The sequence below is a fragment of the Mus caroli genome, chromosome 4 (genome assembly GCF_900094665.2).
Source record: "Mus caroli chromosome 4, CAROLI_EIJ_v1.1, whole genome shotgun sequence".
NCBI lineage: Eukaryota > Metazoa > Chordata > Mammalia > Rodentia > Muridae > Mus > Mus caroli.
This window is the reverse complement of record NC_034573.1, coordinates 130606010-130620984: the sequence shown is the minus strand read 5'-3', so window position 1 is coordinate 130620984 and position 14975 is coordinate 130606010. Positions and strand designations below refer to the sequence as shown.

General features: G+C 52.2%; 1 protein-coding gene across 1 annotated transcript in view; it reads right to left on the bottom strand.

The window, feature by feature from the left end:
- The window catches only part of Padi2 (peptidyl arginine deiminase 2), a 39916-nt gene that overhangs the window by 4781 nt on the left and 20160 nt on the right, over positions 1 to 14975 (bottom strand). The window contains exons 6-13 of the mRNA XM_021160856.2: positions 14438 to 14563; positions 9392 to 9570; positions 8726 to 8829; positions 8258 to 8369; positions 6752 to 6859; positions 4778 to 4929; positions 3619 to 3763; positions 1821 to 1914 (exon numbers count right to left, since the gene is read on the bottom strand). Coding sequence (XP_021016515.1) covers positions 1821 to 1914; positions 3619 to 3763; positions 4778 to 4929; positions 6752 to 6859; positions 8258 to 8369; positions 8726 to 8829; positions 9392 to 9570; positions 14438 to 14563 — 1020 coding nt within the window. The remainder of the gene's footprint in view (positions 1 to 1820; positions 1915 to 3618; positions 3764 to 4777; positions 4930 to 6751; positions 6860 to 8257; positions 8370 to 8725; positions 8830 to 9391; positions 9571 to 14437; positions 14564 to 14975) is intronic.

Genomic DNA, 14975 nt, shown 5'->3' with positions numbered 1-14975 from the left:
TGTAGACCAGGCTGGCCTCGAACTCAGAAATCCACCTGCCTCTGCCTCCCGAGTGCTGGGATTAAAGGCGTGCGCCACCACGCCCGGCTTAAGCAATTTTTTAAATGCTTAATGTGGATTAATGTAGCCGTGCTCCCCAGACAGTCTTCCCCGTGTTCCTGTGAGGTAGCTGCTACTGTTAAAGGTGAAGAAGCTGAGTTTCCCACAGCAAGTGGCCACACAGGCAGCCCGACCACAAGGCTGTGAGCCTTGTATATTTGATCAATATTTTTTTTCCCTTTAGTTTTTTTTTTTTTTTTTTTCTGATAGAGTCTCTCTGTAGTATGGATTGGTTTTGAACCTACAACCTTCAGCCTCTGCCTCCCGAGTGCTAAGAGTGTTATATTTTATTTTTGCTTGACCTAGGAATAGCCTGTCAGCTCTCTGCATGGCCCAGACTTGTAGCGTCATAGCACCAAAGAGGCCAGGGCTGTGGGACCCTGCCCCTGTGCTGCCACCACGCCACAGTCCTCCCTGTGACTCTATGGCATGAATACTTCTAACCATGGTGTGTGGGGGCAGCATTTGAGGCAAGCTTATGATAGAAAGGAAACTTCTAGAAAGCCAAGCCTTACACCTGCCAATGCAGAAAAAAAAAACTTGCCACCAGGAGGCTAGAACAGGATAGCAGTGTTATCTATCTGTCTGTCCATCCATCTATCCATCCATCCATCTATCTATGTCGTTTTAGTTTTTATAACAGTCCTGGCTGTCCTGGAGCTCACTCTGTAGACCAGGCTGGCCTCGAACTCAGAGATCCACCTGCCTCTGCCTCCCGAGTGCTGTGATTAAAGGCGTGCACCACCACTGCCCGGCTAGGATGGCAGTCTTACATGGATCTGTCCTGGACACCGGCAGCACTCCATTCCCACTCCTTGGACACAGGACAATAGCATAAGCATTACCCAGTGACTATGAGTGTCAGGATACTAAACTACCATGTGGCAGGAAGAAATTTAAGAAGAAAAAATGACGGATTGGACAGAGAAGGTAGCGATTATTAACAACAATGTAATCTATTGGATGGTAAGACACAATGACCGATACATTGTGTCTATTTTACCACAGCAAGAGTGCAGATCTGCTGTGGCATCTCTCACCATGCCACCTGGCAGGGTGTCCCTCAGCAGAGTCTCTTTCTCATGATTAATTCAGGTGCAGAGCTCATCCCTGGGTCTGCCCCACTTAGGAGGGAGACAGAGCCTCACTCCAGACCGGGCAGGGTAGGCGGGATGTCAGCTGAAACCACTTCCCTTCCTGGGCCTCCAGCATCGACGCTGTTTCTCTCCCCCCTTTACTGTTCGGGGGTGGATGGGGTATGGCAGAAGGAGATGTGGCTTAGTAGAAGAGTGCATGGCCATCTCAGAAGGTCCTGGCTTCCATCCCACTGTCTTGAAAACCCAAGCTTCTGGGCTCAGATCATGTGGCAGTCATGTGGGTCCTTCGGTCCCTCTCTAGGTCTGGTGCTCTTTCAGATATCAGTTCTGAAGATACACTTTGCCCTTCTCTATTTTGAGACAGGGTCACATGACCCTGGAGTTAGGACCCTTCTGCCTCCATCTGTGAGTGCTAGGACCGCAGGCAGGCACCATCACACTTGGGTTCTGCAGTGCTGGGGATCGAACCCAGGATTTGGTGCATGCTAGGCAAGTGCTCTATCAACTCTGCATCGCCAGGCAGGCGTGACCTTTGGTTTGGGTTTGGTGGTGCAGCTGGGTGCTCTGGGACAAGGCCCTCTTGAGCTCTGTGGGGCTTCCTGCCAAGGGCTTCTGCTCACTCACCCTTGAACATAACAGCCTCCCCGTGGCCTGCCTTCTGCTTTTCTCGGAAGAGCTGGTAGCAGGCGGAGGTGCTGGCCATGAGCAGCCGAAATTCCTGCAAGAGATGCCACCATGGGTGGCACATTGTCAGGGGAGGCGCTGGGGGATGGGGAGGTAGCCAGAATGCCAGAGGGACCTGAGTCGTGGCTGTCCAGTACTTGGTGCCTTTCATGCTGAGAGTCACTGGCTTCCTAGGAAGTCTGTCTGTCTTAGGACTGACTGACTGTGTCTCTTCTTGTAGCCTGGGCAACATCATCAGATCCAAAGTACAGGCCCCAAAGTGGCCTGGGATGGTGGCAGGGAAGGGGTTCTCCAAAGGGATGGGCAGTTTGCAGAGTTTCTGAGATACACAGAGGCGCCCAGTCCTTTCATTCCAAAAAGGACATTCTGCCCCGGAGCCTTCAGCCTTTTCCTGGACCGTTGTAACTGATCAGCCATTATCTGGGTGTGACTGCTGAGCATATGAATAGCCAGTCCAAACTGAGGTGGGCTGTAAGAGTCGAAGAAGAAGACCTGGCTTGAAAAAATAAGTGTGTGTGTGTGTGTGTGTGTGTGTGTATGTGTGTACGCTGGAGAGATGGCTCAGAGGTTAAGAGCCAGCCTAGACTGCTCTTCCAGAGGTCCTGAGTTCAATTCCCAGCAACCACCTGGTATTTCACAACCATCTATAATGGAATCTGACGCCCTTTTCTGGTGTGTCTGAAGACAGCTACAGTGTACTCATCATATATATGAAATAAATAAATTAAAAAAGGAAAAAAGAATAGAAACTAATAATTTTTACATGGGGGCTGGCATGGCTGGCAATGTGCTTACTGCACAAGTGTGAGGGCCTGAATTTATCTGGGTCCCCAGCACTCACTCTGGGGGGAAAAAAAGCCAGGTACTATAGTGTAATCTCATCAGGAATGGAAACTGCAGAGGTTTGAATAAGAACGTCCCCCACAGGCTCCTAGATTTGAATGCCAGGGAGAGGAACTCTTTGATAGGATTAGAAGGACAAAGGGGTGTGGCCTGGTTGAAGGAAGTGTGTCACTAGGGTGGGGGAGGGTGTGCTTTGACATTTCAAAAGCCCTCCCCAGGACCAGGCCTTTGCATAGGCTCTCTTGTGCTCTCTTGCGCTCTCTGCGCGCGCTCTCTCCCCCCCCCCCATCCCCTGCCTCTGGTTGCACACCAGGATGTTGCTCTTAGATATCCCTCCAGTACCCTGTGTGCTGCCATGCTCCCCACCATGATGATAACGAACTAAACCTATGAACCACTAAGCCAGCCGCAAGTAGATGTTTCCTTATTTCATAAAGATTGGCCTTGGTCCTGGTGTCTCTTCACCACAGTAGAAGAGTGACTAAGGTTGGGGGAGGGGGAGCGGGAGCAGAAGAAGTGGCTCCCTGGAGTTATTGGCCAGCTGGCAGCCTAGTCAACTGCTGAGCTCCAGGATTAGTGAGAGAGACACACACACCTACAGGAATGTGTACGTGCAACACAAAATAACATATTTTTCATACTGCTTACACATGGAATTATTGATCTCTTGAATTTGTGGGTTTAAAATTGCCTGCCATAGGCACAACATACGAAACCAACTTCAGCTACTCCCTCCATTCAGCTACTCCCTCCATTCAGCTACTCGCTCCATTCAACTACTCTCTCCATTCAGCTGCTCTCTCCTCGCTCTAGACCCCACCCTCTGCGGCCAAGTCTGGGCAGGGCACGGATTCTTGGCTACGCAGTTCACTCTAGTCGAGGGCCATCAGCTCACCTTTTTGCCTGGGATGGGGATGAAAGTCATAAACTCATCAACGTGGCCTACAGTCAGCCAGTCGGAGTAGAGTTCCACGGGCGCCTGCACCTGCTGGGCCTGCAGGAAGTCGCGTACCACCTTGGTCATCCTCCTGCCTCCAGACCTAGGGTAGAGTTGGAGAAGAGTCTTTTAGCAGATTATTCTTATGCCTCTGTGCCAGAGCACCCCCCAGGATGAGACATTCAGCATCTGGAACCCAGGCCAGATCTGGCTGTGCCAGCAAGGGCATAGTAGGAGCCCGAGCTGCAGACGTGAGACCCTGGGGCAAGCAGAAGATGTGAGAGCCCAGGGCTAGAAGACAGTACGGCCAATGTGGAAGGCTTAGAGCTCAGTCAGCCTTTGACCCAGGAATTTGACAGCAAGCCGCTATAGCCAGCTTCCATGCTTAACATGGGACTGAGTATCTGAGACTTCCATTATCTTGGAGGCGGGACAAGCGCTCACTTGGCACTCCACTGAGGCACAGGAAGTAGCAGCTGAGTGCATGTGACCATGGAGTTGGGGGAGGGTGGGCTAATGGTCATTACCCAGGTACCGCAAATAAAAGAACATTCCATGTGGGTCAGAGGGACTTGATACTCAAATCTTGGGTGACCTCAGGTTCCAGGCAACTCTTGTGCAGTGGGGAGCCAGGCTGCTCGCTCTCTCCCAGCAATGTTTGGATTAAAGTAGACTCTGCCTTTTCATTGGCTGGGCTGAGAGTACAGTTATTGTGGGCAGCCAAAGTTAGCCAGGGACACACGCCTGTGAGCCAGGGCCATGCCTTGTCTCTTCTTTTTCATGTACAGGCGCCCCTGCCCTTTCTCCTCTGCCAGCGAACCTTCGCTACCGTCTCATACCCCTTCCCCACGCGGCTTACATCTCACCACACACCCTCCCATTTGCGGAAGAGGATTACTGGGTCATACAGACTGGGTATACAAATTTTACTTTATACCGAGATGTAAAAGCTAACTTGGCTTTCTTTCCATGGTTGTCTATAGATTTACAGGCCATTGCAGATGGAGCTATTTCTCCCTTAGATTCACTCCAGGTACCCCCCAACCCCCAGACAGTCATGCTCCTATGCCTGCCCCATGCCCCGCCCCACCCCCAGACACACCCCGGGCTATCTTACAGGGGGAAACTGCTTCCGATGAGGATCCGGCCAAGCGGGTACGCCTTGCCATTCACGGTCACTGGAGGGCTGACCTCCAGATTCCCGAAGGAGTCGAGGCTGGTGACAGTCTCAAAGAGGGGCTCCCGGGTCACATAGCCGAAATCTGGGCCCTGGGGGGAGAGAGAGAGGGCACACATCTGCCTTTAGTCCCCAACAGCCAGGAGCCCTCTTCCTCAGCAGTCATTCGCAGGGGACAAGCCCGATGTCACCTGCAGTCTGGCACCCTGGAGTCTCAGCCTCAAGGATGGCTGTGACCCGAGGCTGCTCATTGCTGTCAGGGAGTCTGTGAGAGTGCTGACAGAATAAGTGTGGGGGTGACATATGTGCACCCCGTCTCTGCCTGGGCACGGGTCCATAGGTACAGCCATCCTCTTTGATGTCAAGATCTGGCCTCATAGGTTCTGTTGATCTTACTGGGCCATCTCAGAATTTCTCTAAACCTCAGTTCCAGTTCTGTGAGAGAGGAGTGTGTGTGTGTGTGAGTCTGTGTGTGTGTTGTGTATGTCTCTGTGTGTGTGTGTTGTGTGTGTGTATGTGTGTGTGTGTGTGTATGCATACATATATACATGTATATGTATATACACACACACATATTCTTTTTTGACAAAAATGTAGGGATGTTGTTTGTTTGTTTGTTTTTTTAACTAGAGCAGGGAGTAACTAACTTGCCTGACCTAAAAAACCCAAGCCAACCCACAAGAGAACTTCGTGTGGCAGACAGATGTGGCCTATGCCGCCTTAGCTAAGAGGCTCAAGGGACAGGCACGCCTGGGGAGGTACATGGTAGCAGCTTAGCACGTTCTTGTCTGGGGCCCCTCTTTGGCCATGTGTGAGCTGGCCACAGGTGGCAGCTGGGGCTTTACAGCATCACACAGGCCAGCAGGCACGCACCATAAAGCCGGGTCTGGCCTGGCCTCTGGGAACAATGCAGGCTGGGCCTGGGACACCGGGCCAACCTGGAGGACGTGAAGGCCCGGGGAAGAGAATGGACAAGGCTGTGAGTTCGATTGCCATTCCTGCTGCCTGGGGTAGCCCTCGGGTGGTTGATTTGATGGCCCTCTCCTCCATATCAGGGAAAATGGACAGCCCCACATGGAGGGCCGTGGAGGACAGCTTCCAGGCTGGGGCGGTGAAACCAGACCATGATAGCCACTGATCAGGCCCAGATTTGATGGCTCTGGCATGCCTTTGATGGAGTAATGATCTGGGGTGACATTTTCCTGTTTTACAGATGCATATTCTGAGGCTATGAAGTCTGCCTGAGGTCCCCTTTCTGATATGGGGGTGCTGTTCAATACATGTCCCTCAGTCATCCCAGAGCAGGGCTCACACACTGCTTCCTCCACATCTCTCACCTCTGAATGGCCTAGCAGCTATAGTAGAGTTTGTCCCTCATGTGACCGTGGGAAAGCCAGATCTGTAGCTGTCTCTATAACATGCTCCACACGGGTTTCCAGCTCAGAGTGAAGGGTGGGGATGTAGAGAGACTTATTTCACTCTTCCACGTGGCTTGAGGCCACAATGTGGAAGTGATAATGGCCTCCCAGGACGGTGAGGAGTCGAGCTGCCTTAATAAACCCCACAACACAGAGATTCACATCACAAAGTCCCAATAAACACTGACTTCGGCAGACTTCTGTCTTGCCTCTTTGAAACTTACTTAGCTACAAGTTGGAGGGTTGGGGCAGCAGCAGGAGTCAAGACCTCTGGACCTGGGCTTTGCTCTGCCTCCCACAGTTCTTATTTCCCACAAGGTAACTCTCCCAGTTTAGAAAATACATCCGACCTCAGGGCCCACTGGACCCATCTTGCAGATGAGAAAACAGAGGCCCTGAGTGGGAGACTAGTTATCTTGGGATGCTCCCCATCTCGTGACTATGCTGCCCTCTAAGAGTCCCCAGTGTCTTCCCCCAGGTGGCCTCAGCATCTTACCAGGAGTTGCTTAATGGGGAAGTCCTTCAGGTTTCCATCTCGAGGGGAGTCCAGCACTACTGGGAAGCCTTTGTGGGGTGCCTCAATGTAGCCAAACTCAATTTCATCCTATGGGGGAGAATAGGGAGAGCTGTCAGCTGTGGCAGCACCCAGGGGTGTCTGGGACATGATAGATAGGGATTTAATCTCAGATCTCAGGAAGTAGAAGCAGGAGGTTAGAGGCCAGCCTTGGCTACATATTGAGACCCTGGTTAAAAAACAAACAAACAAACAAACAAACAAACAAAAAAACCCACAGCCCAAAACAAAACAAGGAACTGGGGATGTAACCCAGGTGGTAGAGTTGGCTAACACAAACATGAAGTCCTGGGTTCAAGTCCCAATACTGCATACACGGAGCATGGTGGCACATGCCTGTGGAATCCTTGGCACTTGGGGGAATGAGCACAGGAGGACCAAAAGTTTAAGGCCATTCCCTCTTACACAGTGAGTTCAAGGCCAGCCTGGGGGTGTGGAAGACCTTATGACAGAACCAAAAAAAAACCAAAATAAAAAGCACAAATAAACTAGGCATGACAGTGTACACCTGTAATCTCATCACTGAGAGGCCAGAAGCTTAGGAGTATAAGGCCAGCCTGAGCTATACAACGTGAGAGTCTGGCTCAAAGCTCAAAGCAAACAGAGGGAGATGGCAGGCAAAGGAGCTTCCTGCCAAGGCTGGGGACCTGAGTTTGGTTCCCTGGACTCGTACATACAGAAGGAGAGAACCAACCGCTCCAAGCTGTCCTCTGACCTCCTCCATGTGTGGCTTCTGGTGCATGGACCACCCCCCAGTAATCAATGTAAGATTTAACACAGAAGTAACACAGGTGAGCCTGGCGCAGGAAGGATGTGTCTCATCCCCAGCCTGCCTCGGGTGCCCAGCTTGCCTCCCGGTGAGCAACTGACGTCAGAGCATCTCAACAGACGGCCTCTGCCTGCCGCAAGATCACACAATTATCTCTTGGAGACAACGACCTTATTATTATTGTTGTTGTTGTTGTTGTTGTTACTGTTGTTCTATTTTCCGATACAGGGTCTCTCTGTGTAGCCCTGACTGTCCTGGAACTCACTCAGTAGACCAGGCTGGCCTTCAACTTAGAGATTCACCAACCTCTGCCTCCCAAGTACTGGGTAGTATAAGCTACCACCGCCTGCTTCATTTTAAAAACATAAATAGCCATATCCTAAATATAGTTCCTTCAAAGGACTGACTCAAGCATATTCTGTGTCTTTGTCACAGACTGGGCTTTTTCTTTGTAACCGCCACAGAATACTCCCCGTCACAGGTGACTCCCCGTGGATGCATAGAGATGGTTTCAGTGTAGCCTGCTGCTGAAAGCCACACTTGCTCTCTCGGATCTCTGTGCTCTTGAGCAAACAAAGGGATCCACAGGTGTGGGCAGCAGCTAGGTACCAGGGGGTTCACAGCAAGCCCCTTCTGGCCCGGAGCCCTGAGCCCCTCACCTGGATCCAGCGGTCACCGCGGTTCATGTACTGGAAACAAACTTTCAGTTCGCAGTTGGTTTTCTCCACCAAGTTCTTCACCTCTTTCAGGAACAGGTAATTGTCCTTCATGCTGGGGGAGGGGGTGTGGCATCAGGAAAGAGGCCAGGAGGAAGCATGGGGGGGGGGGTGGTGAGCGCCACCCATTTTGGGTGGTCAGAGCTGCTAGCACTCTCAACTGAGGTGTGGTGAGGGCCCGCCTGTTTCCACAGCTACTTTGTAAAGGTCACTGGGACCTCGGGCCACATAACCCCACCCACTTAGGCAGCTTTTGTCAAGGTAAGATTTATGTGCATTTCAGAGACTCTGAGGCACAGAGAGGCCACCGGGTCACATAGCCGCTAAGTGGCAGAGACGGGAGTTGGATTTAGGTGAGTCTGACCCCAGCTCTTGGCCACCCTGCCTGTGTGGGGTACGCCTGGCCCTTACCAGCACACGAACACTGACACAGGAGGCAGGATGTTGGGGGTCATAATCCAGGGTGCAATCCGGAACATCACAGTGTCTGTGAAGATGGGGGTCAACGGGATGCCCTGGGCGTGGGAGAGAAGAGGGACACCACAGAGTCACACTGGGTGCATGCGCGAGTTCCCTGACTCCTTCTTAGTAGGCGAGACTGAAGGACACATTTACTGAGTGCTTGCTGTGCTCTGGGATTGTGCCCAGGATTGTCAGTATATGCACGTGTGGGTTTGTGTTAGTGCATGTTTATGTAGATGTGTGTGCAAGTGCCCATGATGGCCAGAAGAGGGCTTCAGATCCCCTGAGGCTAGAGTTACATGCAGATGTGAGGTGCCCATCAGGTCTGGGCTGGGCGGATGAACTCTGCTCTCCCAGAAGAGCAGCAAGCGCTCTTAACTGCCGAGCCGCCTTTCTGGCTCCATACACCACGGGTCTCTGCGTGTACCAATAAATTCCCAGGGGATTGATGTCCCCATCCTTCCTTTTCATATAGGGAAACTAAGTCACAGAACTGTAAAGTCACATGGTTAGGCTTCGTTAGATCCCATTTTCACCCCAACTTGCCCTGTCCAAAGTTCCCAGGTCTGAGCCAGGGACATACTTGACTGCGCATGGGAGGCCTGTGGCTCTCACCTCGGCCATATACTCCAGCAGACTGACGTGGATAGAAACCAGGCCTGAGAAACTCTCATCGGGGAAACAGAGGCCTTCCACGAAGAACAGCAACTCCGCAGAACCGCCGGTGTACTTGACCACGTGGTAGAGCTTCTGCCGGCCCAGGATGTGGATATAGCGCTGGCCAAAGAACGGGTCTGTGGGGGAGGGCGGCAGTGGACCCACGTTAGGACCCTCTCCCATCAGGAGACGGTAGGGAGCTCTTTGATGGGGGAAAGGGACAGAGTGACTTGTCCTTTAGACACAGAGAGAGAAAACACCACAGGATGCTGCAGACGGGTCAACGCCGCCGTGGTCTCAGCACGCTGTGTGCCTGCTGGCTTCCGGCTTCCCCATCTGGAAAATGGGCTGCTTTGGGAATGGCTCATAGGAAAGGAGAACAGACGAGAACGGGATGGCTAGCATAGCACAGGAAGGTGTTATTCCCATTTTACAGAGGAGGAAATAGACCCAGAAAGCAGAAATGGCTGGGCGGGGCCTCCACATCTAATTCCAAATGCCGAGTTTCTGTTCTCTTCTTATGACTTTAACACAGGCATGCCTTTGGTTTGAGACATTCTTCTCTGTATCATGGAAGCCATGCTGTGTGGCTCTCTGGTGGGGAGGAAGGCATTCAACCCTGCCCTGTCAAACTCCTAGCTCTTTACAGTGCTGGTCCCTCTGCCTGGAAAACTCGTGTTCATAATCCTCTCAAGGAGTCCTTTGTGCATCCCCAGAGAGCAAGCCAGGGTCTGTGTGGACCTTTCCCCATGGCATCCTGTGCAAATGTTTGTGAGAGACAGCCCCGCCTGCCAGGCCATCTGCCTGTCTGGTACATGATCGAATTTAATAAATGTCCATTGGATGGAGTAATGACTCCCATCACCCCCTGCGGGAGAGGCCCCACAGGGGATTTCAGGGCTGGTCCCATGAATTGAATTACTTTGGCCAGCATGAGCAAGGATCTCTGTGTCTAAGGGTGGTCCTCCGCCCATGGTGAAGATAGCAGATGTGGGAAGTATCTAACGGCAGCATGGGGTGGCGATCTTATCTGTTACACAGGGTGGGGAAGGGCAGGGGAGACTTCTGAGCAGAGAGAAGTGGCTTGGAGACACCTCCGTGAGTCAGCAGGGTGCCTGCGAGGATGTGGAGGGAGGAGGTACTTGCATTGGCAAAGGCCTGGAGCTAGGGCCCTACAGAGTTCCTGAAGCAGCTTCTTTACGCCCTGCAAACCTGAAAGGGCAGATGAGGTTCAGCTTAGCGCTTTCAGCAAGGATGGCACAGGTTAATGCCCAGCTGCCTAAGGGTTAGAACAGGGACCAGGACTATGCCCAAGACACACGGCTAAAAACTATCAAGAATGATGTTGCCCGGAACACAGGCTTGCGAGAGCACCTCCCTCAGTACAGTGTGCTGACCTGGAGCCTGATTCTGAGTGACACATGAACAGGTGACCTGATTCACTTCCCAAGTCAGAGGGACTTCCAGGTCAGACATCATTTGCAAGCTACAAACCTGGCATTTAAATTCTTCTCTCAAACAGGTCACTCAATTGCTAACTGAGGGACAGCAGTCCCTGTGTTACAGGGTCATTACAGATGCTACAGTATTGATGTCTTCAGCAACCTTGGGAACCTGGGTAACCATGGGTTACCCAGCTGGGACCTAAGGGGACTGGGAGGGAGGGTGTGGTGATGTTGCCCCTTCCTGTGTAACTCAGTGCTTTGCTATCCAATGTCTTTCAGATGGAAGTTAAGGCACAGAAGTAGCATTTTGGCCTCCCAGGGGCAGGGTTGAGCACTGAGATGCCAAGTATCCTTCCACGGCTCAGCACGGAAAGTGATAGCCTTCTCACCCATAAGGCCGGCAGGTGCCCTAGGGTCCCGTCTCTGCTCAGATCCAGTCGGATGTGTATTATGGTGACTCCTTCCTACCCGCAACATCCGCCATGACCCAGGCTGCACTTCAGCTGTGTTCAGGGGAGAGATGTCAAACATGGAAGCCACCCTGATCTTGCAGAAGCTGAAGTTATCAAGTTTCTCCCTAGGCTCTCATAGGGCCTGGGACAAGAGGAGCCATAGCCGAGGGAGGTGGGTCTGGTGGAAGGATTTGTTCTGCCTAGTGGCTGGCAGCTGGTGGCTTTCTCCTCCCTATGTAGACTATGCCCTGTGACTCACAATGCATCTTCTATTTGGGGCTGCTTTCTGGCAGTTTGTGCCAACACCAGGCAGATTGAATCTCAGGCCGGAACAACACAGCCCTTGTTTTAAAGAGGCTCCATCGATGGTCAGAGTCCCCAAATTGGTGCAGAGCCTGCCACCCCCGACGTGGCTGCCTGTCCTTGCAGGCACCAACAATGCACTCCTATTGAGTGGCCTCAGCCTTGCACTGGACCTGCCAGCCACCCCCTGTCCTCTCCTGAGCTTTGGTCATCTGCCCTGGCTGGCCAGCACGTGGTCTGACTTGCCACAACCTTTCAGTGACAAGGTTTAGTATGACCGTCCGTCTCAACTTGCTTGCGATAGATGGCACGACAGGCATCCAGTGCTAAAACGCAGGGAGGTCCTGGACAAATGGGGACAAGTTAATTACTATGTCCTTGTGGGAGAAGGTAAGTCCCCAACTTCTGGGGAGACCCGAGATTAGAGGATAAAGTCTCTAGGTCCTCCAAGGACCACTGGCAATTTCTGTCCTAATAATCACCAGTTTGTATAATTCCAGCTATTGCTTGATAGCTATGGTTTTACAGAGAGCTTCTCATAGGCCAGTTGTTTCTCAGAGCATGAGAGTGGGGCCCCATGCAGCCCATGACACACTACAGAGAAGGCCCTCGGGTATCCCAGAGCCCAGCTCCTGACCTTGTGGGGAACTGGACTGTCTCTCCTGGGACACAGGTTGTGACACTGAAGTAACACATGTGTGACAGATGACATACAGGGTAGTCAGAATTGGACAAAATCCCCCATATGCTTCCATGGAAGAAAAGATATTAAAATCCATTGTCCACGGTGACTCAAGAGTATTCCCTTGGTTGACTGTCTATTTGATACAATGTAGTCTCACTTGGGAAGGAAAGTCCCCCGAGGAACCATCTAGATTAGGTTGGCCTGTGAACAATTTTCTTAATTGGGGTAACCTAGGTGTGTTAATGTGGGTGGTACCATTTGATGGGCTGGACCCTGGACAGAACGAAGAGAGGCGAGAGCTGAGCTGACGCTGTGCCTTTCCTGCTGTGATGGACTGTAACCTGAAACCTTGAGATGGCATAAACCGTTTTTTCTTCTAAATTGTTTTTGCCAGAGTATTTTATCACAGGAGCAGCAACTAAGACACCTGGAGTCCACATCTAGAAACTGACTATGGGGGGTGGGGGCGGGGCCGGGGTCGGGGTGGGGGTGGGGGTTGGGGTGGGGCGGGGGCGGGGCAACCCAGCAACCACCCTCCCTGTGAGATGGTGGCCCAGCTAAAACATCCAGGGGACATTCTCCATGTGCTCACAGCGGGGGACCCTTTCTTGCCAGCTCAGGACCCATCTCAAATGGCAAGTGAAGGGGAGAGGTGCGAGCGAGCGGAGCCAGCCCCGAGAGTTCTCCAGTTAGCAAAGCGAAGAACCATCTGGAGAATGCAGGGATGTCACTATTAGCCACAGGTCAATGCCAAGGCTGAGGCAAAGCCCAGACTGGGTCCCCCTGGTCCCCCTCTGCTGCATGGCAACTCTGGCCTGGACCATGTAAACACTAGCGTCTCAGCTCCCTGGGGCAGCGGAGCCAGCCTGACTAGGGACATTCCAAGCAGCGATCAGAGCCCAGGGTGGACTTCTGTCCGTCAGTGTCCCAGCTAAGTCACTCCTTGAGGTGAGGGCCCTGTGTTTCCAGAAGGTCTGTTCAGAAGGGGTCCCAGGGTAAAGCTCAAGGTTCTGGGCTCCAGACAGCAGAGTCCACAGTGCTTGGCAAACTGCAAAGGGCGCTTTACAGAGGGGAACTCCTCCCATGGGTAGACTTCAACAGTTCTGCCCCAAACCCTAGGGGCTGGGGATGTGGTCTGGCTGTAGACTGCTCGCCTAGCATGAACAAGGCCCTGGGTGTGATCCTTAGCACCACATTATGGGGCAGGATGATGGCGTGTGACTATAATCCCAGACTCGGGAGGGGTGGCAGAAGGGTCAGAGGGTGAAGAAGGCCATCCTCCCTTCCCTACATAGGGAGTTAGAGGCCACAAGACCCGGTCTCAACAAATGAAAACAATATCTCTGAGGGGACTCCACTGCACAAAGAGCAAACTGCAAACCCTGTCTTTGCTCTGGCCCTCCCCGCTTGGCTGGCTGGCTGACCTCGACTCTCCCAGCTCAGTCCACTAGCCTGGTCTTGCTCTTCCTCCAAAGCTCTGAAACTGTCCCCCTTTTCCAGCTTGCTGTATGCTATGCCCCTGTTAAGCTCGCTCCTCCTCAGCCCCTCACCAGCTCCTTCTCATTATTCCCTTTGAGTCTCATCTCAAATGTCACTCCCCAGAGAGGCCTCTCTGGACCACCTTAGCCAGTGCAGACTCTGCTGACATTCTCAGGGACCTGATCTGTGTCACTTCTTCTGGTAGGTTTTCCTCACTCGGGTGACTCCTCCAGTGCAGTGGGGGTGAGGGGACAGTGCATGGGCACCGGGTGGCTCAACGGGATAAGCAGATTAGATGAATAGCTTCAAGGTAGAGGGCATGGTGGCACCCAGGACACCCTGTCACCACCAGGAGGAAAACGGGGACAGCTATGGCACCTCTAGGGACTTCTGAAAGTCAGAAACGCCTGGCGCTATTTGAAGGAGGTGCTTATCTGGCCTCAGATATCATGAAGGCTACAGGACCCTGACTTCCACCCCTGGCCACTGGAGAGAAGTATGTAGACACAGGCCATTGAATCTTCTCAGGGGGAAGAGCGAGATACATATCTGTGAGTCACTCTGTGGGCTCCATGGCCCTGGGGAACATGTACCCAGAGAGAAGGGCAGTGGCTGCAAATGCAAAAATTGGATCACTCACTCTCCACGTAGAAGACGCCCACTTTGTCCGAGTCCGACATGGAGATGTAGAGGACTATTTCATACCCGGCGGGCAGGCGGTCAGGGCCTTTGGTGCGCAGGATCATCTGAGACATGTCCTGGAGGTCTGTGGGTAGATAAGGGAGACTAGGAAGAGGATGTTATGGGAGCTGGGCTCACCATGGCTTTTTCAAGGCCCCTCCTTCATGCATGTAACTACCAGAAGCCTAAGGGAAAGGTACTTTCTCTAGCACCAGGGAGAACTGGTCAACCCTTTGGGAATTTCAGGGTTTTTTTCTAGTCTTTTTTTTTTTTCTTATACATTGGCCTGGAACTCAGATTTGCCTGACTTATCTATTTGTCATCTGTTTGTGTGTGTGTGTGTGTGTGTGTATGTATGTGTGTGTGTGTGTATGTATGTGTGTGTGTGTATGTGTGTGTGTGTGTATGTGTGTGTGTGTGTATGTGTGTTTATGTGTATGTGTGTGTGTGTGTATGTGTGTGTGTGTGTATGTGTGTTTATGTGTATGTGTGTGTGT